A 27,420-nucleotide genomic window follows, 5' to 3' on the forward strand; every position below is an offset into this window, starting at 1 on the left:
ATGAAAGAACCAAAGTTCTTATCCCCCGATTGTCTCTCACTCCTTCTGATACGAGATTGCCCTTCAAGTTCCAGCGTAAACAATTCCCGTTGATGCTTGCATATGCCATGACTATCAACAAAATCTAAGACCAAACACTAACTCACGTTGGGTTATTGCTAAAAAAAACTGGTTTTTAATCACGGACAATTGTACGTGACTTTCTCCCGAGTCACCCATCCTGATGGCTTGAAGGTGTTAGCTCTAGACGAGGATGGACAATATTGTGTTGCGACTACCAATTTCGTCCACAAAGAGATTTTCAATAATGTGTAAATACAATCGTTGATATTATTTTTTTTTTTTCAAAATGACAAAATTGCTATATATCTAGACAAAAATATATCATATATGCAAATGAATTAGGATAACAATCGAGTACTATAACTAAGTTGCTAGAGAACGAGCACATTTGCCTAATTTATAAAAATCTTAAACAATGATATATAAAACTTCTAAAGTTACAGCACCGCATGCGTACATCTACACATTAGCTATTAATTTGAGCAATTATTTGCTCGAATTCAAGCAATGATAGCATCAACAAATATAAACGATCCAAACCATATATTCAATTGCACTATATAATATTTGATGGTATAATGTAAATAATTGTATAACAACTCAAATATTCTTAATATATTATAACAAATTCATTCCGTGGATCGCACGGGTGAAAATACTAGTTAAGGAGTAAAAGTGATGGAGTAAAAATAGGAAGTCCGTGTAATAGAACTCATAAATTTAGGGGTCATTTTACAATTAAGGAATAAATGTATCTAGAACGAATTTCGCTCCTACCACTGGGGATCCTCCGCTCTAGTAGAACCCTAACCCTAAACGAGTATCTAAAGCACTACATATAAAAGCTGCAGTGCTTCCTTTCTTCTAAACGTTTGGGCTGCAATCCTAGTACCGAGGAGGCTAGGAAGCAACGATGGTGTCGCTGAAGCTTCAGAAGCGTCTCGCTGCCAGCGTACTCAAGTGTGGCCGTGGCAAGGTTTGGCTTGACCCCAATGAAGGCAATGAAATCTCCATGGCCAACTCCCGTAAGCTCTCTCTCATTCTCTCTCCGTGTGTCTCCCGTAAACATTTTGCTTTGTTCGATTTTATAGCTGTAATCATGATGTGTTGGTCGTGTATGGTGATTCATTCTTTCGATTCATCGTTCAGTACATACGATTGGATAGTCCTGTGGTTAAAGACATGGCGTTAATTTGATTGATAATCAAGTGGTTTAAAGGTATTTTGTTTTTACCTGAAGAGATAGACAAGATGTTTTAATTTAGCTCCACTAGATAGAAACAGAAGCATGTTGGGTAGTTTGTGACTATCCAAAAAGAAAGAACAAACAACTGGCAAATTTTGTATTTTCATTTTCATTTTTTTTAAAAATAAAATTTCCATAGATCATTAGACTTGTTTCTTACACAATTTTAGTCCCACTACTGAAAAGTTGAAAATACCTTTCAAAATCCTCCTAACATTTTATTGGCTTTATCAAAAAGTAGCTGAAGCTCAGACCCAAGTTCAATATTCTGAAAATCAACTGACTATGGAGATATGCAGTCCAAACAAATCTGAAATGTTTGATTGAGTTTCCACTTACCATCTCCTTCATACACTGTAGCTGATCATGAAGGAGGGGAATACCTGCAATCTTTTTGTCCCTGTTGTGTTTCAGAATAAAGCTCGAATGCTTTAAGAAGGGTGGAAAACAATTTCCAAAACACAACCCTGTTTCATGTGGCCTCTTGGAGTTCCCCCCAAATTAGATGCACTATAGAAGTTCAAAAATGAAAAACAATAACAGTTCCAAAATATTTTTCTTTGTTTCCCAAATTTCTGAAAGCAAAAACATAAAATTAGAAGTGCATCATGTTACTAAACAACTACTTAGATTATTGTAATCAAGGTTGTAAAAGGCACTGTTGAATGGGTGACTAGGCGTCTAGGTTCCTTAATAACAAAAGTGTGTGCCAGTGTGTGAGTGTATTCCTTCATTTATAGTAATTAAAAAAACATTTTAGCAATGCTAAAATAAAGCATTAAAGCTCAACCCTAGCTTAAAGCCAAAACCTGAAAGTCTAACCCTTATTCAAAGCCTCAAAGTTGCATAAGCTACTCAAGCTAGCATTGATAAAGCATTAATTAAAGTGAGAAATTGTAAAATCTCATACCTGCGACTCCATTTTTCTAAATGGGGAGTGGGTGACATGTGATTGAGTGATGGGTGACAGTAACTCGTCGGTGTCAATCGGCTGGGGTTGACGGGTGACAGACGATGGATGGCCTAGTCGGCTGGCTAATCGGCCAGCTACCTAATGAGCACATATTACCTAAATCCCATCAGCATAGGGGCACCTTGGCCGATTTTTGCAACACTTATTATCATTGTCCAGATTTTGAAGAGTTGTTATTAGCTTAAAAAGATTGTGTTGCCTGAAACTTATAATAATGTACTATTAATTAATAAAATAATAATAATCCAGTATGCAATCAGGTGCCTATCCTTGCTTTTGAACTTGGAATTTACCCATTAAGTTTTATTGTTTTTCTGTTCAACTTGAACTTGTGACATAATGACCATTGTGATAAAAATGCTTCTACTTTTCCTCAAATGAATATAAGTTGCTAAATGTGGTTTATTAGGATTTTGAAGCGGTTAATTAATATGCTTTTCTCTTATTTTAAATTAACATGGTGGTTAGTTATGTATTCAGATTGGTCCGCTCTTTTCACTGTGGTTTTCCTCCATTCTTTGGCATGATAACCATTGATCTCCTTCCTGTTGCCTTTATGTGGAATTTTTGGGTTTGGACTGATGAGTCATTGATGCTGGATTTCTGATTGCAGGGCAAAACATTAGGAAACTGGTCAAAGATGGTTTCATTATCAGGAAACCAACTAAGATCCACTCCAGGTCTCGTGCACGTAGAATGAAGGAGGCAAAAAGAAAGGGGCGCCACTCTGGTTATGGTATTGTTTTTCTACTCTTTTGTCTTCTAAAAGTTTGTAGGAGTTTTTGTCCTCAATAGTGAGGATTTTGGTGTAGTTTTTTAGGAGTTTTTGTGAGTGATTAGGAAAGAGAAGATGGTAGGAAAGAGAATAAAAGAAAAAAATAATAATAAATGCTGATTTAAAAAAAAAAAAAGTGGAAACATTGGCCAGCAACGCGCCCAGCTGGCGTGAAAGTAACTTTAAATGGGTGTGGGTCCCATTGTTCTGCAAAATCTCCAAATTAGCAGATGAGACTCAAATCTTCTCTCTCTTAATTATTATCCTTCCATGTTGGCAAAACATTATTTAACTTGTGCATAATCCCCTTGTTGGGGATGCCCTAATAGGTAGAGTTAGTGTCAGTAAGTTTTTATTCTTTGAAGGCCTGAAGGGTTTCTGTACTGTAAAAAAAGATTCAGTGAAAAGGTTTCCATGACTTGTTACTTGTCCTTTTACCTTTGTACCTTTATAGTTGGTGGTTTCACAAAGTTGTTTGAAACTAGCAACTTGTTTCTTCTTTCTTGAAGTTTTCTCTCATAACTCCCATAAGACATTTCCATCATGCTCTTTGTATGGACATGATCAGGTAAGCGCAAAGGTACCAGGGAGGCAAGATTGCCAACAAAAATCCTCTGGATGAGGAGAATGCGTGTGCTAAGGCGCTTGCTCCGAAAGTACAGAGAATCAAAGAAAATTGATAAGCACATGTACCATGATATGTACATGAAAGTTAAAGGAAATGTCTTTAAGAACAAGAGGGTGCTTATGGAGAGTATCCACAAATCAAAGGCAGAAAAGGCAAGAGAGAAGACATTGTCTGACCAGTTTGAGGCCAAGCGTGCTAAAAACAAGGCAAGCAGGGAAAGGAAGTTTGCTCGGAGGGAGGAGCGCTTGAATCAGGTAAAGATATCTTTTATCTCATTGAGGAAGAGTGATTCAATATTTAAATCACTATATATTAATCGTATAAACATTAATCATCCAGTTTAAAAGTATAAAAACACTGATTAAAATTGACTATTTTTGAAACATCTAAATATTATGAGAACGTAATAATGTCAAGGCAGGTCAACTGTTTTGCACAACACGAAACTTGCTGTATTTATTACTTTTGTGATGTTTTTCAGGGACCTGGAGAGAGGTCTGCCGCTGCTGCAGTTCCACCTGCAACTAAACCAGCCGAGTAAGTTGGGAGCTATATCCTCTAAACACTTGTATCATGCAATCCAACTTATTCTAAATATACTTGTATTATACTAGCCAACTTAATAGTTCTTTCCACCTTGGTTCTTTCAGTGCTGGCAAGAAGTCCAAGAAGTGAATGATTTGACATCTCTTGGAAAGGTGATGTTGAGGCATTGTTCCCCCAGACATCATATTTGCATTATGGACCTTGGTCAAAAATTTATGTTATGTGCGCTTTCAATTTATTAACTGTTATTTTGGACTAGGGTCCACAATGCAAGGTAGATCTTGGTCCATGATATAATTTGTCAAATTGCTATATACTTTGAAACCAAAATTCTGTTGTTTAAAATGAACAAATTGGAAAGGTGATGTTGAGACATTGTTCCCCCAGACATCATATTTACTGTTTTTTTGGTCAATTTTGTTGTTAAAACACTGGTTGAATGATTCTGTTATTGTAATACATACTTTGTGCCACCTAATGTGCTTCATTATCTTTGTGATTTTTGTCTTCACTAGAAGGTAACGGGAAAGTTTTGCTTGACAGAGTGACGGTTGGATTAATTTTATTTATTTTTCTTGATCGTTCAAGAGCAAATAATAGCTCCTTTCCCTGCTGACTTATATGGACATGATAGATTTCTTAACAAAATTTTTAAATAGTATTTTTATTATGAAAATTTTCAATTTATAATTGGATTGAATTTGGGTGAATTTCTCTTTTTATCTTGCTGACACAACATATTTGGAAATGATTTTATATTTCAAAACTCTCTCTCTCTATCTTTTATTACTGCACTTTTATTTCAGTACTTAAACAACCAAACCTAATTTTGAAAAGAACAAATGCATGCATCACAAGTAAAAAGGGTGTAAAATTTATTTTTCGATGTGTACTTGAAATAAAACTAAGATCAAGTTTACTTGAGCTTAAGAACTTTTGAAAAAGATTTTAAAAAGAGAAAATGATACTTTATTCTTGAGTTATATACTTAATAGTATTTTTTCTCCTTGTATTATTGAAGTGGTTGTTTTTTCTCCTAAAATGTTAAAATCCTTAAAATAAATATTTTATTTGTTTTTCATCTCCAACAAATTATGATCCGAATTTGGTTCAAACCAAACAGACACTATACCAATGTAACACTTCGAGCACTCAATAAATCGTCGTGTCGTCAGCAAGGTAGTTGTACCCGATATTTTAGATAGAAAATAGTCTGTTATTAGATCTTCTATATATATAAACAGTACATTATATGGAAGGTAAATCTTTTCTCTAACCTCTCTGAACTTCATCTTCTCCTTTCTCCTTCTGCATTTTTCTGCTTCTTCTCTCTGCACAACCTTTTGTCATTTCTACTTCTTCTCCCTTTCCTTACAGTTCTGTCTATTCTACTTCTTCTCCCTTTCCTTACAGTTCTGTCTATTCTTCCCTTTCTCCCCTGCTTGGTTCGAAGGTTCGTTGGAATTGGTATCAGAGCCCTAATCTGGGAACTCAGAACCGTATCTCATCCACCATGGAAGCTCGGTTGGACAAACTTGAAGTCCAAATGGTGGAGTTGAACAACAAAGTTGACATACAATTTCAAGTGACTGATAATTTGATAGAGAAGCTAAAGGTTCAGATGTCCAATCTTAGTGATGATATGCTCAGATTCAGAGACGAGGTGCTGGAAGTTATGGGACTTGCTAAATCTACTCTCCCGGTGAAGAATCTCGAACAGCGAGGCTCCATAGTCCAAGCACCTGTAATGGCTCCCCTTTCTCCACAGCTAGTGCCACTTGAGGCCGACGGGAGCGATAGATCTCCTCCTCTGGTTCCGAATGATGAATCAAGGATCCCTGCCGGAGATTCTAAACTACTAAAGACAAATCAAGAGGTTGAGGTAATTGAAAATGCTACTACTTGCTTAGTTGATAAGGGCATGCGTGATGATAGTCTACCACCTCTTGATAATTTGGAGGAACTTAGTGATGTCAAGGAAGAAATTGATGTTGAATTTACTGCTAAAAATGAAGAAGTACACTTAGTTGCAATGCCAAGTAAACAGAAAAATTTCCCTTATTTCTGGTGTTTCTCTATGCCGCGTGGGTTATATGGTTCATGTTTGGGAATGCTAAATATGAGGTGTTTATCTATTGTGTTTGATCTTGATGAGACGCTGATTGTTGCTAATACAATGAGGTCATTTGAGAATAGGATTGAGGCTTTGCGAAGTTGGACTGCGCGAGAGACAGATCCAATTTGGGTGTTAGGTTTGTCAGCAGAGACGAAGAGATACACTGAGGATATGGCATTACTAAAACAGTACATAGAGGGTGATTGTGTTGTGGATGGTAATAAAGTATATAAGGTTGTTCAAGAGGAGGTTCCCCAGTTATCTGATGGGCATGAGTGCACTCTTCGTAGGGATGTCAATTTAGCCCTGAACCAATGGGCTGGCCCAATAAGCCCTAAAAATTGCAGGGCTAAAATCCAAAAAGATCAATCCAATAAAAAAAATAAGCTCATTGCGTTGGCCGTATCGGGTTATTGGATTGAGTTGGGCCAACTCATGGATTGTTGAGCTGGCCCGTGTAATATCCAATCATTATTGGATGGACCAAAGTTCATACAACTTGTGTAGACCATGAATATATGGTACATTTTTAATATACTAAACATACATCATTTGTGTATTGAAGGTACATTATTTGGTAGTATATATAAAATAATGTACTTTTATACACTACACACATTATATATATATATATATATATATATATATATATATATATATATATATATATATATATATACACACACACACACACACACACTATATCTACTATACTAATAAGAGCCCAAGAGAGTTAGGCCTATAATGGGTAGAAAAAATGGCGGTCAAAATTTTTAATCAAATGAATGGCACAGATAGATCAGATTTTAATTTTTCCTTAAGATTTCCTAATTTATCCTTAATGCTTATGATTATCCGTTAACTTTTCTGTTAAATATTATCTTTTCCGTTAATTTCTGTTAGTTCACCATTAACTTACTCATTGATTTCAATAAGAAAATCTTAGGTTCGAACCTCATCCCAATCAAAGTTGGCATAATTAGTACTCTATTTTACTCTTATTAAATTAAAAAATAATAATTTAGTAGCTACAACAAAAAATAATACATGTGCATTTACAAAAATATTCATGATCAATAAATTAAATAAGAGAAATAATTTCATGAGTTATATTGTATTTATTTTTCTCTAATATAAAAATTATTTACATTTAAATTCATCAATTGATTATATTCGCTACATTGTCCCTACAATGTCTTTATTAAAAAAAAAATCATTATCAATAAATTAATTAAGAGAAATACTTTTATTAGCTAAATTGTCTTTATATTTCTCCAATGTAAAAATTCTTGACATTCAAATTCATCAATTGATTATATTCGGATCACTACATTGTCTATTATCTTTTTTGTGTACTATTTTTTTAATTAAATATCAAAATTATAATACAAAATAATGCTATATATTTATTTACCAAGTATTTTATTAATACCATGAAAAATTTTAAAAAATATAATTAATAAAGCCAATCATATTCACTACTTGAGGAATTTGTTGACAAAGAGAGTATTCAAATCGCACAACAAATTGAAGTGAGAACTACCTCGCAATGTCCTTGTTTGACAATCAGCAGTTAGCGGATTATGTTAGCGAATTTGACCAGCAAATTATATCAACGGTTGGTAAAAAGATATTTGAAAAAATTAGCTGTTTAGATTAACATGTAAATAATAATAATAATTGTTTTTAAAAAATTAAAAAAAAATAATAATTAAGCGAATCATATTAACTACTTGGGTGATTTATTGACAAAAAAGAGTATTCGAATCACACAACAAATTAAAGTGGAAAACTATCTCGCAATGTCCGTTTGGCAATCAGCGGTTAGCTCTTCAATATTAGTATATATTTAATAATATTTTATGCCCTAATTTTTATTTGCTCTCCCTTATGTCCCGTATTTGGTTTTAACCATACCTATACAATTATTTTATTGACAATTATAATCAATCTTGACTATATTATCTTGCATTTGTAAACTTAGAATTGCTTATTTAAATAAGCAAATGAGAAAATTTCAATTTTGGTCCACTGACTATTGGAGTTGTGTTAATTGCAACACTTGACTATTAAAAATGTTAATTTAGTACATTGACTATGCAATTTCTATCAATTTTGATCACGCCGGTCAAATTACCGGCGAAAAGTGACCGGAAAAATTTTAATGGTAAAATCATGGGGGTATTTTGGTCTTTTACTTCTTCACTATTCTTCTTCTCCGTTGGGTTTCTTCTAGGCGCAGAAGTGCAGAACCCATGAAGGCCATTGATGGGTTTGTAACTTTGTTTGCATCCAGAGCACTTAGACCAAGAAAATTGGCAACAGTCAATGGCTTCAACCACAGTATTAGTTTAATTTATAACTACAACATAAAACAAGCACATCTAACAAGATAAACTATCAACCTCATGTGGCAAAATTTTAAGGAATTACCTACAAATTAATCAATAGTTTGAAGCTTCAAACAGAGGACAAAGGTCAAAAAATTAGAGACAGCCCAAGGATTTGAACCCTAATCCGGCATTTCCCCATTACACTCTAAAAGAATTAGAGAAACAAACAAATTCGTCTCATATCTTATGCTTGGGCTAGACGGCAGAGGCGACGGAGATGGTAGGATTTAGAGTGAATTTGCGACGGAAACCGGATAAAAAAGATGAGAGAAGACGGTAATGAAAGCCATGGAAACCTGCAGTTGAAGCGCACAAATGAGCACAAGCTCGTAATCCGAGAAGAGGGGGAAATTTTCCGGTGGAGCCCTGGAGAAGAAGAACAGAGAAGAAGAAAAGACCAAAATGTCCTCATTTTTTACCATTAAAATTTTTCCGGCCAATTTTCGCCGGTAATTTGACCGGTGTGACCAAAATTGATAGAAATTACATAGTCAATGTACTAAATTAACAATTTTAATAGTCAAGTGTTACAATTAACACAACTCCAATAGTCAGTGGACCAAAATTGAAATTTTCTCTAAGCAAATTTAACATTCAATTATTTATGTATGAACAATTCCAATATAATCTTGCCTTGATATACTTTAAAATATATATATATATATATATATATATATATATATATATATATATATATATATATTACATTATTTGATAGTATATATAAAATAACTTTTATACACTACACATTATATATACACTACACACACACACAATATATATATATATATGAACATGCTCTATTTGCAATAAAAATTTTGTTTAGTGATTTAACCCGTTGGATTAGCCCAACAACCCGTTTTTTAGGGTTAGGGCCAACCCAACTCAAAAAGAAAAAAATAAAAAACCATTTAGCCCAAGCCAATTAGTCCACCAACCCTGTAGGGCTAGTCCAAAACTCAGCGGGCCAGCCCATTTGACATCCCTATCTCTTCGTCTAGTCATGAGGTTGCAGGAAAAGAATGTTGTCCTTACACGCATCAACCCAGAGAACTGTGACACTAGTGTGCTAGTCAGATTACGGCCTACTTGGGATGATTTGAAAACTTATTTAACTGCTAAAGGTCTCAAAAGATTTGAAGTATATGTTTGCACAATGGCAGAAAGGGATTATGCATTGGAGATGTGGAGGTTGCTTGACCCAGAGGCACAGCTTATCTGCACAAAGCAACTAGTGGACCGCATTGTATGTGTTAAATCAGTGGCAAGAAAGTCTTTACTTAATATCTTCCAAGGTGACATTTGCTATCCAAAATTAGCAATGGTAATTGATGATCGTTTAAAAGTGTGGGAAGATATGGATCAGCCTCATGTTCATGTAGTCCCTCCCTTTATACCATACTATGCTCCACAAGCTGAGACAGCAAATGTTGTTCCAGTGCTATGTGTGGTAAGAAATGTCGCATGTGATGCTCGAAGTTGTTTCTTCAAAGTGTTAGATGAGAGCTTATTACAAAACATTGCCAACATTTCTTATGAAGATGAGGTGGTGAATTTACCTTCTGGACCTTATGTTAGCCATTACTTGGCATTTGAGGACTCTGGTTTTTTATCAAATGGAAATTCCAACCCTCCCACCCCTTAAGGAATGTTTGGACCAGTATACAAGGGAACACTCGAAGATGGGAGAACTGTTGCTGTTACGCAACTCTCTGAGGTCTTCTCCCAAGGGAAGATGAACATTATACTGATTTTGTATCAACATAGTTCAGATTCTGAGAAAGAAAGAATAGTCATGCCTAGGAGGTGCATATTGACAAATCCTAAAATACAAAGGTGCAGTAACTTTGTTTTTGATCCAGGTGGTACTTCCTTGCTTGATCCTTGGGGACAAGGATCTATTAAAGGGGAGGTACTGGTAACGGTGCAACAATATAGTAGAATCCACAGAACACAAGCAGTATTTGGACACAGTGAACGCATAGGGATATTTTTGGAGTTGATTAATTCAGTGGTTGTTACCCTTATTCTGTCTGGAATCCACTGGGTCTGGCTAACGTGGGGAATAGCTTATTTCCTAATTGGAGTGGGAGCCTATAGCTACAGGGGTTGTGAGGTGAATGTACCAAAGTTAAATATAATATCTGATCATCGCAGGAAGCATGTTTCTAGTATGAAGTGTTGTGGAGTTGATTATTCTGAATTGGAAAAATGGGAAAGTGATGTTGTTAGATGTGCTTACGGGAGGATGGATAGCATGCAAGGAGTTCTCGTTTTATGTATACAAATTTCAGATTTAGACAAGAAAAGAATAGTTATGGCTAAGTGGGACAAATTGATAGTTGAAGGAGGCATTCCCTATCTTGAAGCTGCCATTTCTGCAGGTCTTCTGCCTGTCCCTGTGGGGCTTAGTGGTCCTAAAGATTCAGGAAAGGTAGTAGACGTAGGGGGGAAACAGATTACAGTGCACGGTCTTTCTGACAGAGAGAGCACTCTGTCCTCAATCCTTGAGGAGCATCCAGATTTAATTGTGGTGGATTACACACTTCCTGCTGCTGTGAATGATAATGCAGAGTGGTATTGCAGACTTGGAGTTCCTTTTGTGATGAGAACTACTGGTGGAGACTCTGATCAAGAAGCCTTGCACAATTGCTCCAACAATTGGTCAAAATACAAGTGATGAAAATGAACTATACAAGAAGCATGCAATTTCAACAAAACAAGTCTGGTCTTCCCCATTATCCTCGTATGGCAGTGCACTCAATTTCCCATGATTGATCCTTGGGGACAAGGATCTTTAGAGGGCAAGGTATTGTAACGCCCCGAGAACTCAATAAACCGTCGTGTCGTCAGCAAGGCGATAAACGATGCCGTTTTACTCCTTAAGTTGGTTGTTAGGTTTTGCTTGGATTAATCAATGATAAATCTTTTCTCTCACTTCTCTCTCTATCCTCTCTGAACTTCAGCTTCTCCTTTCTCCTTCTGCGTTTTTCTGCTTCTTCTCTCCCCACAACCTTCTGCCATTTCTACTTCTTCTCCCTTTCCTTACAGTTTTGTCTATTCTTCCCTTTCTCCCCTGCTTGGATCGAAGGTTCGTTGCAACCAACCAAACCCAAATATTTCAATTACAATTTAGAATCGAAACCAGATATTTAGAGTTTATTAAAATTGTGAACCAGAATGGCCAGTTCATGTTTCGAACTGAAAAAATAAAATACATTTACTGTTGAATTTAGACTATTTTAAAATAAAAAAAAAAATTTAAAATAAAGACGGTTCAAAATTGCAAACCGGATCTGAAACTGCCGGTTCACGGTTCAGGATCTAGTTTTTTCGATTCATAATTAATTTTAATAAACTAAAATCCAAATATTAGGTTCTAGATATGAATCATAACCGGAAACTTTTAATTTGATTTCTATAGTGTCCGGTTCAGTTATAATTGAACCGTAGTCATCCCTACGTATACGCAATAATTTGTTAGAGAAGAAAAAATAAATAAAATGTTTACTTTAAGGGTAGAAATGTAAATTTAATATATCAGGGGAAAAAAATTCGTCACTTTTAGAATAATTGAGTGGGTTAATGTGCTTACATGAATAATTCAAGAAGAAAAAGTGCTATAAGTATATAACTCAGGGGGAAAAAGTGTCATTTCCCCTTTTAAAAATTATACAAGTCTATTCCCTACCCTTATCTCTTACTCATAGGGACCAACACGATGCAAATTATCTTTACAAAAGTACTATTTAAATTAATGCCTAACACAGAAATTTCATAATTAAATATTTAATAAAAAATAGTAGTTAAGCTCCTTTCGAGTTCCGGGTGGGGTTACAGTTACTGAGGGTGTATGCCTTTCTTTCGTGTCTCCTACTTAGTACTTTCATTCATTTATTCTTTCATTCATTATTCATTTATTCATTCATTTCTTTTTTTTTATTATTTATTAGAGGTGTGTATGTTTTTTCTTCTTTGCATGTTTCTATTCATTTCCTTTTGGCCTTCTGAGGTATGTATGGTCGGGGTGCTCTCTTGGTTTGACCCTAGTGGGCTTCTTTTTGAACATGCCATGCCTCAACGTGGGTGCTTGCGGTAAGAAGTTGCACCGTGACTCGGTTGAACGGTGACCGGGTAGGATTCATCAAATCCGTTGGTCTGACCAAGCTTGCTGCTGATCAATAGTAGCTAATCCTGTTAGTGTCCAAGTTGTTGTGATTGGTTGCTGCTGGTTATGACACTTCTCATTTGGTGGTCTGCGTGCCATGTTCTTTTGGGCCTGCTCATGTTCTTACTTTCAACCTGTGTGCCAATGTGCCATGTTCTTGGATTTGTGATTGATGGCCAGTGTGCCAAGTTTTATGGGAGCATGTGTCCCTTGTTTTCTTTATGACAGCCAGTGTACCTCATGTGTTATAAAAATAAAATATGTGTTATTTTCGTTCATCTTCTTCATTGAAAGAAAAAAAAAAAAACAACAAACAAACAAGATAGAAGAAGGTAAGAAGATAGCATGACATGTTACGTGACTCGCTAGAATCGATGGGGAGCATTCTTGAAATGTGAAAAAATGAGCATGGGAAATAAATTGTGAAGAAATGAGCATGGAAATAAATTGTGAAAATTTTGAATTATGGACAAATTTATGGAAAATCAGGTTTAGCTCATTGGTTCAGTAAATAGTATTTAGAAAAAAAAAAAAATTAAGGTCCAAACCTCGATATCGGCAGTTTAAGAATTGTGCCTAAAGTATATGGTAAAATTAGAACCATTTTACATTAATTTTAATACTTTTATTATATTTAAACCACTGTATGTACATACATATATGAAAAAAATAATAATAATATGTTTACTGCTCCATTAAATCCAACCTCTCTCCTCTCCGTTATCTCTCACATTCTTCTCTCTCTTCTCTCATTTACTCTCCTCTCATCTCACAATCGTGTTCTCCTCCTTGCCATTCGAAAGTGTTGATGGCGGTGGAGCGTAAGACGGTGGCAGTTGGAAGTTGACAGTTTTTTTTTTTATGACGAATGACAAACGACGAACGATGATAGTCTTGGACAACATGCAACAAATGACCGTAGTTCTTGGTGATCGACATATATTAGTTTTTAATGTTGGAGCCGTTGGTAGAAAAACAAATAATAATCAAAAATAAGATTATTATTTTTTGGAAAAAATAGGGAAGGAAAGATGGAGAATTTGGCTATTGTTTGGTGTTGGGTTTTTACAAGAGTCCAGCGATCACTCTTTCCTTAAAACCTTATTTGCCACCTCCCAAAGATGCTAGGAGCGTTTGTGACCTAGGCTTCCCAGGATAAAACTTGCTATGATTCAATGTTTGAGCATTCAAACAAAGAATCCGGCGAGCAAGACAAGGCTATGAACACAGTATGACTAAAGAAATAGTAGAAGCAGAAAGTTTTGAGGCTAAAAAGATGAACTTTCATGTTCTATTTTTCTGTGTATAAAATCTGCTGCCTCTACCCTCTCTTATATAGGGTTGAAGGATTAAATAGCTCTTAATAAGGCACTTTAAGGCACCCCCCACTACACCTGGTAACAGCAACCATTACCATGGGTTACAATTCAAAAATAAAAATTGGAATTAATTCAAAGAATTAATTCCGTAACAGTAAGAATTGAACACCCAACGGTCACAGAAAGCAGTACAGGTTCGTGCACGCCGAAACTTCCAGTTTCGGCCATAAGGCCGAAACTTCTAGTTTCGGCCATGATTCTCACAAGGCCGAAACATAAAGTTTCGGCCATAAGGTCGAACTTCCAAGTTCGGCCTTGTTCAGTTTCGGTTCCCAAACTGAAACAAGGCCGAAACATAAAGTTTCGGCCATACACGACATTCATGCCCGGGCTTGAGTCCAGCCTTTCGATCTTGTTTCTAGTTGGAATTTAATTTGCACCCCCCCTCCCACCGAGAGAGCCTCTATGCTATACAATTCTACAAGTTTCAAAAGAGCTCTTGTATATAAGGGGGGAAAATCCTCATTCCAAACCAATGTGGGACAAAGCTCACTTTTCCCTTTATTTTCCAACTCAATGGGTCTACTTTGAGAATCAATATCTCATTCACCCATTATCCGTTTTGAGCGTACAATATATCAATCTCTTCGTCTCACAACGAAGAATCCGAATCCACTTTGACCCGACCCAAATCATAAGTGGACCCCACTGATAATTGTACCACAAAATAGCCACTTAACATGCTATTTTATGCCAATTTAAGCTATTTTTTTCCAACAATCCCCCACTTGAATGAAAAATTGATTTTCGGGGTATTTTGAAATCGGAAACAAATGTGTTCAAACAGTCGATCCCTACATAGGATATGTAGGGAGTCACTATACCCTTTGAACCTTCCCTTGTGAAGACATGTTTACTCTACTGGCTGTACGGTAGAACGCGATGTCTTTGAACCGACTGCCGTTTGTGTAGACGATGACATATCTCACACAGGAATCTCCCAACCATGCTCTTGCTCTCACGAGTGTGCCCGTTTTGGTCGTGGGTCACCGTTCTTGGTTCTGCGAGAGTTTCTAAAGAATTGTGCCCAACAATTCTCCTTTGAAGCGACCCTCACTTCTCTCTTACATAGGTGATTCTTTCTCGAGTATCCCGCATACTCAAGAATCATTAAAGCATTAACATGCTAGCCTCGTGCGGGAGTCACTGTTTTAACGAGGAGTGGTAGGGAGTCCGAGACCCCCACAGTGACGCGCTCTGTTTCATAATTTAGTTGTCCCATTGAACCTAGGTGCCAGCTAGGTTGGGTGTTCACTATAGACCTTATTAGTCCAAAGGAATTAGACCCATTCCTCGTGTCAACTTCTCCACAACTTCTTTGCCTAACCCTTTGGTCAGCGGATCCACTATATTGTCTTTTGACTTTACGTAGTCAATCGAGACAACACCAGTTGTGAGTAGTTATCTAATGGTATTATGTCTACGACGCACGTGTCTAGACTTACCATTATACATATGACTCTGTACTCTCCCAATTGTGGCTTGACTATCGCAATGCATACATATTGGAGGTACCGGTCTTTCCCAATTAAGAATATCCTCTATAAAATGGCGTAGCCATTCAGCCTCTTCACAGCCTTTGTCCAAGGATATCAGCTCAGATTCCATCGTGGATCTAGCTATCACAGTTTGCTTAGAGGATTTCCATGCAACGGCTGCACCGGCTAGTGTAAACACGTAACCACTTGTGGACTTAGAGTCCTTAATATCAGATATCCAGCTCGCGTCGCTATATCCTTCAAGTACAGCGAGATATCTCCCGTAGTGCAGTCCAAAGTCACGAGTATACCTCAGGTATTCATAACTTTCACTATTGCCTTCCAGTGCATGGCACAGGGGTTACTCGTATATCTACTGATTTTACTAACCGCAAAGGCAATATCCGGCCTAGTCCAACTCATAAGATACATCAAACTACCAATAACCCGAGCATATTCCACTTGTGAAATACCTTCTCCGTGGTTCTTGGTTAGATGAATGTTTGTATCAAACGGTGTTCTAGCCATTTGACCATCATCCTTGTTAAACTTTTCAAGGATTTTGTCAATATAATGTGATTGGCTCAACACGAGACCAACATGTCTTCTAATAATTCTAATCCCGGGGATTAAATCAACCAAACTCATATCCTTCATGTCAAATCTCGCATTTAACATGGTTTTGGTAGACTTGATCATCCGATCATTACTACCAACAATGAGAATATCATCGACATATAAACAAAGAATGACGTAGCCGTCTATCGTTTCCTTAACGTAGACACATTTTTCACTTTCGTTTATTTTAAACCCATTAGTTAACATCGCAAGGTCAAACTTCTCGTGCCACTGCTTAGGTGCTTGTTTTAAACCATAGAGCGATTTAACCAACTTACACACTTTCCTTTATTGGTCTGGAACCACGAACCCTTCGGGTTGTTCCATATAGATTTCCTCATCTAATTCGCCATTTAGGAAAACGGTCTAACGTCCATTTGATGAACTTCCAAGTTCTGCAGCGCGGCTATGGCAAGTATCATCCTAATGGAGTTTATTCTCGTCACGGGAGAATACGTGTCGAAGTAATCAAGGCCCTCGCATTGCCTGTAACCCTTGATTTCAAGCCTAGCCTTATACTTCTCGACGGAACCATCAGGTTTCATCTTCCTTTTAAAGACCCACTTGGATCCTAAGGGTTTACTAGCCGGAGGAAGATTAACAAGTTCCCAAGTGTGATGCTGTAGGATAGAATCCACTTCACTTTTTATAGCCTCTTTCCACATTGGTCCTTCCGTAGAAGTCACAGCTTCTACATACGTTCGAGGCTCGTTCTCTATCAAACAAGATAGAAAATCGAGTTCATTTTCTAATAAACAAGTTAGAGTACCCGAATCATACTCTAACAAGTAAGTTAGAAAATCAGGACCGATTGATTTTTCAACTCTCGCCCGCTTACTGCGTCTCGGCTCGAGCTCGGGTTCTCTCTCGAATTCCCCACCATCATTATCCATAGTTTCATCAAACGTTCGTTTTGACGTACTCGGTCCCTCGTTGGACCTACAAGGAAATATATTTTCGAAGAAATATGCATTCCTTGATTCTATTATCATGTTCTCGTGTACATCCGGATTATGGAACTCGTGTACTAAGAACCGATAAGCACTACTATTATGTGCATAGCCAATAAAGATACAGTCCACCGTCTTAGGACCTATCTTTACTTTCTTAGGTGTTGGCACCAATACTTTGGCAAGACACCCCCACACTTTCAGGTACTGGTAGGAAGGTTTCCTACCGTTCCACAGCTCATAAGGAGTCTTATCGAGCTTCTTACGGGGTACCTTATTCAAAAGGTAGTTACTTGTCAAAATCGCCTCACCCCACGCATCTTGAGGTAGGCCCGAACTTATAAGCATCTCATTCATCATATCTTTCAATGTATGATTCTTTCGTTCGACAACACCGTTCGATTGAGGTGAGTAAGGTGTCGTACGTTCGTGTATGATACCTACACTTGCATAGAAGTCACCAATAGGTGCTTCGTACTTACCACCTCGATCGCTTCTAACCTTCTTAATTCTCCGATTAAGTTGGTTTTCCACTTCATTCTTATAAAGAACGAATTTATCAACGGCTTCATCTTTGCTTTTAAGCAAATACACATAGCAGTATCGTGTGCTATCGTCGATAAATGTGATAAAATACTTATTACCACCTCTCGTTTGAATCGATCTAAAATCGCACAAATCACTATGGATTAATTCTAGTGGTTCAGTTTCCCTTTCAATCGATTTGAAAGGTACTTTCGTTAGTTTTGCCTCAACACAAATTTCACACTTGTTATTTGTGTCAATTTTAAAGTTAGGAATATGGTCCATGCTAATTAATCTATGCATAGAATTAAAATTAACATGACCTAGTCTACCATGCCACAAATTGGAAGTCTCAAGCAAGTAAATAGAATTAACTTTGCTTTTATTGATAACAGGAATTACACTGAGCTTAAAGAGCCCATCAGTTACATATCATTTACCAACAAACATCCCTAACTTGGACAAAACTACTTTGTCTGACTTGAACACCATGCGAAAGCCATGCTTGTTCAACAGAGAGCCAGATACAAGATTCTTTCTCAGCTCCGGAACGTACAACATGTTGTTCAACGTTAGTTCCTTCCCGGAAGTTATCTTCAGAACCACCTTGCCCATGCCTTCCACAGCAGACTGGGCAGAGTTTCCCATCCACACCTTTTCACCCTCAACGGTCTCAAAAGGTGTTGAACATCTCTCGATTGCAACACAAGTGCCTGGTTGCACCGGTATTGATGAACCACTCACAAGGGTTTGAGCTCACGAGGTTCACCTCGGTCACCATAGCCGAAAGGCTAATCTCGACCTCATTCTGACTGCTATCTCCAACAACATTGGCTTCAGAACTCTTGTTCTTCTTCCTTGGAGCCTTGCATTCAGATGCTCTGTGGCCATGCTTGCCACAATTGTAGCATTCACCAGGAAACTTGTTCTTGGTAACGCCACCTTTCGGACCTAGCTTTCGCTTGTCCTTCTTGTTCCTCTTAGAGCTCTTACCGTGCTCCATAACGTTGTCCTTAGTGCCAACAACGATAGGAACTTTCCTATCATTCGTCATGTTCCCTTCCTCAATCCTGAGTCGTTGGATCAGGTCCTCCAGATTCATTTCCTTTCGCTTATGCTTAAGGTAGTTCTTGAAGTCCTTCCAACCTAGAGGCAACAAGTGGATCACAGATCCCACTTGGAAGGCTTCACTCAACACCATGCCCTCGTCACGAATCTCATCGAAGATTAATTGCAAATCTTCTACCTGACTTAGCACGGTCTTTGAATCAACCATTTTGAAGTCGAGGAATCGGCCAACCACAAACTTCTTTGAGCCGGCATCCTCACTTCGGTATTTATTATCCAAAGCTTCCCACAACGCTTTTGATGTGCTTATCTTTCGATATACATCGTATAGCATGTCACACAATCCATTCAGGATGTAGTTTCGGCAAAGGAAGTCTGAATCCTTCCAATAGCCAACTGCCATCACGGATTGTGCATCATGTTCCTTCAACGCAGGAACACTCTCGGACAAGAACCTTGCCTATCCGAGAGTTGCCAGGTAGAACAACATCTTTTGTTGCCACCCCTTGAAGTTCGACCCAACACTGGTGAACTTCTCCGGCTTTTCAGCCGAACCACTCGGTACCGAAGGTACCCGAGACATGAGAATATATCCCTCAGTGCTCCCACCATCTTGTGAACCAACATTCACTGGTGTAGCTTGAGAATTAGCAACATTGTTGCCGTTTCCTCCACTGTTGTCCGCAACAACGTTATTGTTGTCGTTTCTTCCATTGTTGTCCGTAACAACATTATCCTCCCCATCGATTGGCAGTACGGGATGCTCCATTTTCTTCAAGGAAATTCGGAGAAGACCACCAACGGGTAGAGCCGTCGAAACGGTCTCGCGGGACGGGACGGGCCAAAACACACCAAAGCCCGTCCTCGTAGAGGGACGGGCTAAAAAGCCCGCCTCTTAGCGGGCTTCGAATGTTGCCGGCCTGCCCCGCCATGCCAAAGCCCGCTGGCGGGGCGGGCTAATCAATTTTTTCACTGTGTTAATTTAAAAAAAAAAAAAATCATTGTACAATATCCTTAAAAAAAAAAAAGAATCACTGTATAGACGTACAGTAACACTACCTAGTATTGTATTCCTATAAATTTATAATCCTATAAGTTATAACACACTAACACAATTACACAAACCAAAATAACATATATTAAATACTAAATATATATACAAAATATATATGTATTAGCAGGTCGCGGGCTAAACCCGTGACCCGCCTGACCCGCCTCGCCTGGACCCGTGACTCAGGCGGGACGAGCTAAAAAGCCCGCCTCCTGGCGGATCAAAATTTGAAGAACCCGTCCCCTACCTACGGCGGTACGGGACGGGTCGACCCGGCGGGTAAAACCCATTTTGACGGTTCTACCAACGGGAAAACAATGAGTAAGGTTTTAAGACTGTTGGAGCCGTTGGGAGAAAAACAAATAATAATCAAAAATAAGATTATTATTTTCTGGAAAAAATAGGGAAGGAAAGATGGAGAATTTGGCTATTGTTTGGTGTTGGGTTTTTGCAAGAGTCAAGCGATCACTCTTTCCTTAAAACCTTATTTGCCACCTTCCAAAGATGCTAGGAGCGTTTGTGGCCTAGGCTTCCCAGGATAAAACTTACTATGATTCAATGTTTGAGCATTCAAACAAAGAATCCGGCGAGCAAGACAAGGCTATGAACACAGTATGACTAAAGAAATAGTAGAAGCAGAAAGTTTTGAGGCTAAAAAGATGAACTTTCATGTTCTATTTTTCTGTGTATAAAATCTGCTGCCTCTACCCTCTCTTATATAGGGTTGAAGGATTAAATAGCTCTTAATAAGGCACTTTAAGGCACCCCCCACTACACCTGGTAACAGCAACCATTACCATGGGTTACAATTCAAAAATAAAAATTGGAATTAATTCAAAGAATTAATTCCGTAACAGTAAGAATTGAACACCCAACGGTCACAGAAAGCAGTACAGGTTCGTGCACGCCGAAACTTCCAGTTTCGGCCCTAAGTTTCGGCCACAAGGCCGAGACATGGTGCCCACATGGCCGAAACATAAAGTTTCGGCCATAAGCTCGAACTTCCAAGTTCGGCCTTGTTCAGTTTCGGTTCCCAAACCAAAACAAGTTGCAGTGGCATGTTGGAAAAATGATATGATACCGAACCGAATCCCGCAAGGCTAGCCAATTTCCGGACGATATTCGTGCCCGCGCACACGAGCTCGGGCTTGAGTCAAGCCTTTCGATCTCGTTTCTAGTTGGAATTTGATTTGCACCCCCTCCCCCCCCCCCCCTCCCCCCGCGCGAGAGAGCCTCTATGCTATACAATTCTACAAGCTTCAAAAGAGCTCTTGTATACAAGGGGGGAAAATCCTCATTCCAAACTAATGTGGGACAAAGCTCACTTTTCCCTTCATTTTTCCAACTCAATGGGTCTACTTTGAGAATCAATATCTCATTCACCCATTATACGTTTTGAGCGTACAATATATCAATCTCTTCGTCTCACTACGAAGAATCCGAATCCACTTTGACCCGATCCAAATCAGAAGTGGACCCTATTGATAATTGTACCACAAAATAGCCACTTAACATGTCATTTTATGCCAATTTGAGCTATTTTTTTCCAACATTTAAACGGCAACAAATCATGAATTTTGATCGGTAGTGACAAATTTGGACATACTCTTGAAATACATATGAAATATGAGGTTTTACTTTTTTGAATGAACAGTAAAAATATATTGAGATTAGCATTTTGACAAGTTAAACACATAATGAGAGTATAATTTTTCATATTTTAGTTCGCAGTTTTAAAATTTTACAAATTTGTCCCCCATCTCCAAATTCTTTACATTATGGTCTACGAGTCAAATCCATGTAGTCAACCAAGACAAGAGGTAGTGAAGTAGTGTGGCCTCTTACAAAAGTGTCTATTTGTCTCTTAAAAGCTTTGGGTTTGTGTAGTGTTCATTCTGATATGTGTTTAGAGTACTTTGAATAAGGTTGGTTGTATTCAAACCCTATATTCCTTAAAACCTGCATTGTCTCCTTTTAGGACAGAAATGTACATCACATCATCCTTCTCGACAATGAAGCGCTTATAAAATTGTCTATTTGTCTCTTAAAATCTTTGGGTCTATGTAGTGCTCGTTCTGATGTGTTCTTTTGAAGTACTTTGGATAAAGTATGTTATATTCAAATCCTAAATTTACCTTGAAAATTGCATTAATTCCTTTTTAGATAGAAGTGTGCATCATGCCATGTTTCTCGCTTGGTGCGAAAGACCTATCAAACCTGTCAAAGTATCGATTTTGACTAAGGTTTTTTTGAGCGCTCCACATAGAAGCACTCACTTTACTATGCCTTCATGTTTTAAATCACTTTCTTGTATCCATGTGCCGAAAGGTTGCTCAACTTTACTTTATTACTTAAACGATCACCTTCCACCAATGTGAGAGGAATACTTGTTTACATTTTACTACTTTCAAATTACTTTATAATAATCCAATCATGGAATCAAATCCTTGGGTATGACAACAATTTCTTTAATTGATTTTGTTTACTTTTAATTTTTGGTTGTTCCATGCATTGAAAAAAACTATTAAAATATACTAATTCAATCATTTACAATAATTTATTATTAAATTAAGGTAAAAGACTCAAATACACCCTCTAACTTTGTGTAAAAAGTCAATTAAGCTCTCGAACTTTTAAAAGTTACAATTAGACACATTAACATTTTAATTTAGTGCATTAAGACCCAAAACTTTAATTGTGTCCTGCTATACTAGGTCAGCGAAACTCCGACGACATTCTGGCAAAAATTTGGTCGCTTTATCCCACGACGGAGAATGCGGCCTTCTCCGGGCGACAGAGATGGTGACCAGTTTGGTCACCTTTTCCAACAACCAACTAGTCGATCTTTTGCTAGAATGTCGCCGGAGCTCCGCTGACCTGCTATAATAGGTCACAATTAGGGTTTGAGGCTTGATGCACTAAAATTAATATGTTAATATGTCTAATTGTAACTTTTAAAAATTTGGGAGCCTAATTGACTTTTTACACAAAATTATATGGTGTATTTGACCCTTTTCCCATAAATTAAAGAATCACATATACAAATTTGGAAAAATACTACTTATACTTCTAAATTCTACTTTCAAACCAAGTGCCTTGTAGTTCACTAGTATCGAGTTGCTTCCCTAAGTGGGAGGTATAAGGTTTGAACCTTAGTTGAGGCAAATAGTGTGTATATGTAGCCTTCCTTAAAAATAATGAAAAATTCTACTCTCAACTCCTACTCCTTTTTTCCAAAATTTTGATGTTGATATTTATCATTCATTATAATATCAGAAAGTAAAAGTGATAGAGTAGAAAATTAGAAATAGGGAGCGCATATAGTAGAACTCATAAATTTGAGGGTATTTTACAATTAAAGGCAAAAATGTATCTAGAACGAATTTCGCTACTATCACTGGGGATCCTCCGCTCTAGAATCCTAACCCTAAACGAGTATCTAAAGCACTACATATAAAAGCTGCAGTGCTTCCTTTCTTCTAAACGTTTGGGCTGCAATCCTAGCACCGAGGAGGCTAGGAAGCAACGATGGTGTCGCTGAAGCTTCAGAAGCGTCTCGCTGCCAGCGTACTCAAGTGTGGCCGTGGCAAGGTTTGGCTTGACCCCAATGAAGGCAATGAAATCTCCATGGCCAACTCCCGTAAGCTCTCTCTCATTCTCTCTCCGTGTGTCTCCCGTAAACATTTTGCTTTGTTCGATTTTATAGCTGTAATCATGATTCTATGACAATGGATTATTTGAGATAGCATTGATGTGTTGGTCGTGTATGGTGATTCACTCTTTCGATTCATCGTTCAGTACATACGATTGGATAGTCCTGTGGTTAAAGGCATGGCGTTAATTTGATTGATAATCAAGTGGTTAAAAGGCATTTTGTGTTGCATTTTCATCTTTTTAAAAATAAAAATAAATCTTCCATAGATCATTAGACTTGTTTCTTACACAATGCAATTTTAGTCCCACTACTTAAAAGTTGAAAATACCTTTCAAAATCCTCCTAACATTTTATTGGCTTTCTCAAATAGTAGCTGAAGCTCAGACTCAACTTCGATATTCTTAAAATCAACTGACTATGGAGATATGCAGTCCAAACAAATCTGAAATGTTTGATTGAGTTTCCACTTACTATTGATACACTGTAGCTGATCATGATCTGCATCATCATTGGGAGGCAAAATAATCCTATAAATGAAAGTTTATGAATGGGGGAATACCTGCTATCTTTTTCAAAAATATAAAAGTTCAAAAATGAAAACCAGTAACAGTTCCAAAATGATTTTTCTTTGTTTCCCAAATTTCTGAAAGGAAAAACATAAAATTAGAAGTGCATCGTGTTAATAAACAACTGTAAAAGGTGCTGGGGTACAGGGTGCCATCTAGGCACTGCCTAGGCTAGCGCCTAAGTTCCTTCATTTATGTGTGCTAGTGTGTGTGTGTGTATGTGTATATTCCTTCATTTATAATAATTTAAAAAACATTTTAGCAATGCTAAAATAAAGCATTATAGCCTGACCCAAGCTCAACCCTGGCTTAAAGCCAAAACCTAAAAGTCCAACCCTAATTCAAAGCCTCAAAGTCACATAAGTACTCAAGCTAGCATTGATAAAGCATTAATTAAAGTGAGAAATTGTAAAATCTCATACCAGCGACTCCATTTTTCTAAATGGGGAGTGGGTGACATGTGATGAGTGATGGGTGACAGCATCTCGTCGGTGTCAATCGGCTGGGGCTGACGGTGATTGTAATGAATTGAGCGGCAGGTGACGGGTGACAGATGATGGATGGTCCTTTGTCTGAGACGTCGATTGGAACGCTAGGGTAACTGTGCAAGTTGTAATTGCAAAAGATTTAGGTTTGCCTTTCTTTTGTAAATTCCTTTTTTATTTGTGGTGATTTCCTTAGATTTAGGTTTGTGTCGCGATGTTTTGAGCAAAACTATCCAATTTAAACAAAAATAATAATTGGCTGATTAGCCGGCCTAGTCGGCTAGCTAATCGGCCAGCCACCTACTGAGCACATAATACCTAAATCCCATCAGCATAGGGGCGCCTTGGCCGATTTTTACAACACTTATTATCATTCTCCAGATTTTGAAGAGTTATTATTAGCTTAAAAAGATTGTGTTGCATGAAACTTATAATAATGTACTATTAATTAGTAAAATAATTATAATCCAGTATGCAATCAAGTGCCTATCCTTGCTTTTGAACTTGGAATTTTCCCATTAAGTTTTGTTGTTTTTCTGTTAACCTTGAACTTGTGACATAATGACCATTGGGTGAGCACTTAACTCTATATCAAGCTCTAACCTCATAATACTATTTCAAGCTCTTCCTCCATTTCCTTACAAAAATCATCTGATAAAAATGCTTCTACTTCTCCTCAAATGAATATAAGTTGCTAAATGTGGTTTATTAGGATTTTGAAGCGCTTAAGTAATACAGAGTATGTTTTTCTCTTATTTTAAATTAACATGGTGGTTAGTTACGTTTCAGATTGGTCTGCTCTTTGCCTTGATAACCATTGCTCTCCTTCCTGTTGCCTTTATGTGGAACTTTTGGGTATGGACTGATGAGTCATTGATGCTGGATTTCTGATTGCAGGGCAAAACATTAGGAAACTGGTCAAAGATGGTTTCATTATCAGGAAACCAACTAAGATCCACTCTAGGTCTCGTGCACGTAGAATGAAGGAGGCAAAAAGAAAGGGGCGCCACTCTGGTTATGGTATTGTTTTTCTACTCTTTCGTCTTCTAAAAGTTAGTAATTAATAGGTAGAGTTAGTGTACAGTAAGTTTTTATTGCCTGAAGGGTTTCTGTACTTGTAAATAAACGATTCAGTGAAAAGGTTTTCATGACTTGTTACTTGTTCTTTTACCTTTGTACTTTTCTATTGACCATTTTCTACTTATTTTCATTGGAATTACACATAGTAGTCTGCATTAAAACTCTATCTTTCTTTCAAAAACGCAATATGTATTCAAAGTAACAGTGGGAAAGTCCATATTATTATGCATTCTCAAAGTTTGATTAGTAAGGCAGTCTAGCTTTATAGTTGGTGGTTTCACAAAGTTGTTTGAAACTAGCACACCTTGTTTCTTCTTTCTTGAAGTTTTATCTCATAACTCCCATAAGACATTCCCATTATGCTCTTTGTATGGACATGATCAGGTAAGCGCAAAGGTACCAGGGAGGCAAGATTGCCAACAAAAATCCTCTGGATGAGGAGAATGCGTGTGCTAAGGCGCTTGCTCCGAAAGTACAGAGAATCAAAGAAAATTGATAAGCACATGTACCATGATATGTACATGAAAGTTAAAGGAAATGTCTTTAAGAACAAGAGGGTGCTTATGGAGAGTATCCACAAATCAAAGGCAGAAAAGGCAAGAGAGAAGACATTGTCTGACCAGTTTGAGGCCAAGCGTGCTAAAAACAAGGCAAGCAGAGAAAGGAAGTTTGCTCGGAGGGAGGAGCGCTTGAATCAGGTAAAGATATCTTTTATCTCATTGAGGAAGAGTGGTTCAATATTTAAATCACTATATATTAATCGGATAAACAGTAATCATCCCGTTTAAAAGTATAAAAACACTGATTAAAATTGACTATTTTTGAAACATCCAAATATTATGAGAATGTATTTATTACTTTTGTGATGTTATTCAGGGACCCGGTGAGAGGTCTGCCGCTGCTGCAGTTCCACCTGCAACTAAACCAGCCGAGTAAGTTGGGAGCTATATCCTCTAAATACTTGTATCATGCAATCCAACTTATTCTTGTATCATACTAGCCAACTTAATTGTCCTTTCCACCTTGGTTCTTTCAGTGCTGGCAAGAAGTCCAAGAAGTGAATGATTAGACATCTCTTGGCAAGGTGATGTTGAGACATTGTTCCGCCAGACATCATATTTACTGTTTTTTGGTCAATTTTGTTGTTAAAACACTGGTTGAATGTTTCTGTTATTGTAATACATACTTTGTGTCACCTAATGTGCTTCATTATCTTTGTGGTTTTTGTCTTCACTAGAAGATAACAGTAAAGTTTTGCCTGACAGAATGTCAGTTAGATTAATTCTAAGGAAAAGGATCACATAAGACCTCAAACTTTACCCAAAATGCAATTGAGCCCTCTAATATTAAAATAGTTCAATTAAACACTCAAACTTGTTAAAATTGATCAAATAAACCATGTTTACTGGTAACCAATAGGTTACCTGTTATTCACTGCCCAGAAAGCTGCCACCTTTGCTGGAAATATCACCGATTCACCGCCTATCGTTCTTCTCTATTGCCAATTGTTCTTCCCCATTGTTATTCATTCTTTTCCATTGCTTGTTGTTGAGCGCCGCGTGTACTAGAAGCTTTGAATCATTTTCGATCTCCCTCTTGTGCTTTGATAGAGACATGGAACATAGCTCTGGATACACAATAGTTATGCTGTGCAACC

General features: G+C 37.5%; 2 protein-coding genes and 1 pseudogene across 4 annotated transcripts; all 3 read left to right on the top strand.

Annotated features, from left to right (window-relative positions):
- Positions 1-933: 933 nt before the first annotated feature.
- On the top strand, positions 934-27,002 carry LOC109191780 (60S ribosomal protein L19-3-like). Of its 3 annotated transcripts, none has more exons than XM_019342456.1 (6): positions 934-1,088; positions 2,896-3,018; positions 3,626-3,939; positions 4,167-4,222; positions 4,336-4,383; positions 26,848-27,002. In XM_019342456.1, exons 1-5 carry the CDS (start codon positions 977-979, stop codon positions 4,358-4,360), a joined length of 630 nt encoding a protein of 209 aa, XP_019198001.1. In that variant the 5' UTR covers positions 934-976; the 3' UTR covers positions 4,361-4,383; positions 26,848-27,002. The 3 variants fall into 3 exon arrangements, with proteins under 3 accessions (XP_019198001.1, XP_019197993.1, XP_019197984.1); XM_019342448.1 differs by lacking the exon at positions 26,848-27,002 and adding an exon at positions 4,593-4,812; XM_019342439.1 differs by lacking the exon at positions 26,848-27,002 and having other exon boundaries at positions 4,336-4,812.
- LOC109191852 lies at positions 5,531-11,420 on the top strand (annotated as a pseudogene).
- LOC109191795 (60S ribosomal protein L19-3-like) lies at positions 23,352-26,975 on the top strand. The gene is made up of 5 exons (XM_019342470.1): positions 23,352-23,617; positions 25,581-25,703; positions 26,148-26,461; positions 26,640-26,695; positions 26,800-26,975. The coding sequence occupies exons 1-5, from the start codon at positions 23,506-23,508 to the stop codon at positions 26,822-26,824; spliced, it is 630 nt and encodes a 209-aa protein (XP_019198015.1). The 5' UTR covers positions 23,352-23,505; the 3' UTR covers positions 26,825-26,975.
- Positions 27,003-27,420: the final 418 nt, after the last annotated feature.

The sequence above is a fragment of the Ipomoea nil genome, unplaced genomic scaffold, assembly GCF_001879475.1.
Source record: "Ipomoea nil cultivar Tokyo-kokei standard unplaced genomic scaffold, Asagao_1.1 scaffold0208, whole genome shotgun sequence".
NCBI lineage: Eukaryota > Viridiplantae > Streptophyta > Magnoliopsida > Solanales > Convolvulaceae > Ipomoea > Ipomoea nil.

What these genes read in the sequence shown, in the direction of transcription:
- LOC109191795 (XM_019342470.1), top strand. Translation starts at nt 23,506, where the DNA reads ATGGTGTCGCTGAAGCTTCAGAAGCGTCTCGCTGCCAGCGTACTCAAG. An exon ending in GGGGCGCCACTCTGGTTATG is followed by an intron (nt 25,704 to 26,147) that starts GTATTGTTTTTC and finishes GGACATGATCAG; the next exon opens with GTAAGCGCAAAGGTACCAGG. An exon ending in GGGAGGAGCGCTTGAATCAG is followed by an intron (nt 26,462 to 26,639) that starts GTAAAGATATCT and finishes GATGTTATTCAG; the next exon opens with GGACCCGGTGAGAGGTCTGC.
- LOC109191780 (XM_019342456.1), top strand. Translation starts at nt 977, where the DNA reads ATGGTGTCGCTGAAGCTTCAGAAGCGTCTCGCTGCCAGCGTACTCAAG. An exon ending in GGGAGGAGCGCTTGAATCAG is followed by an intron (nt 3,940 to 4,166) that starts GTAAAGATATCT and finishes GATGTTTTTCAG; the next exon opens with GGACCTGGAGAGAGGTCTGC. An exon ending in CCTGCAACTAAACCAGCCGA is followed by an intron (nt 4,223 to 4,335) that starts GTAAGTTGGGAG and finishes TGGTTCTTTCAG; the next exon opens with TGCTGGCAAGAAGTCCAAGA.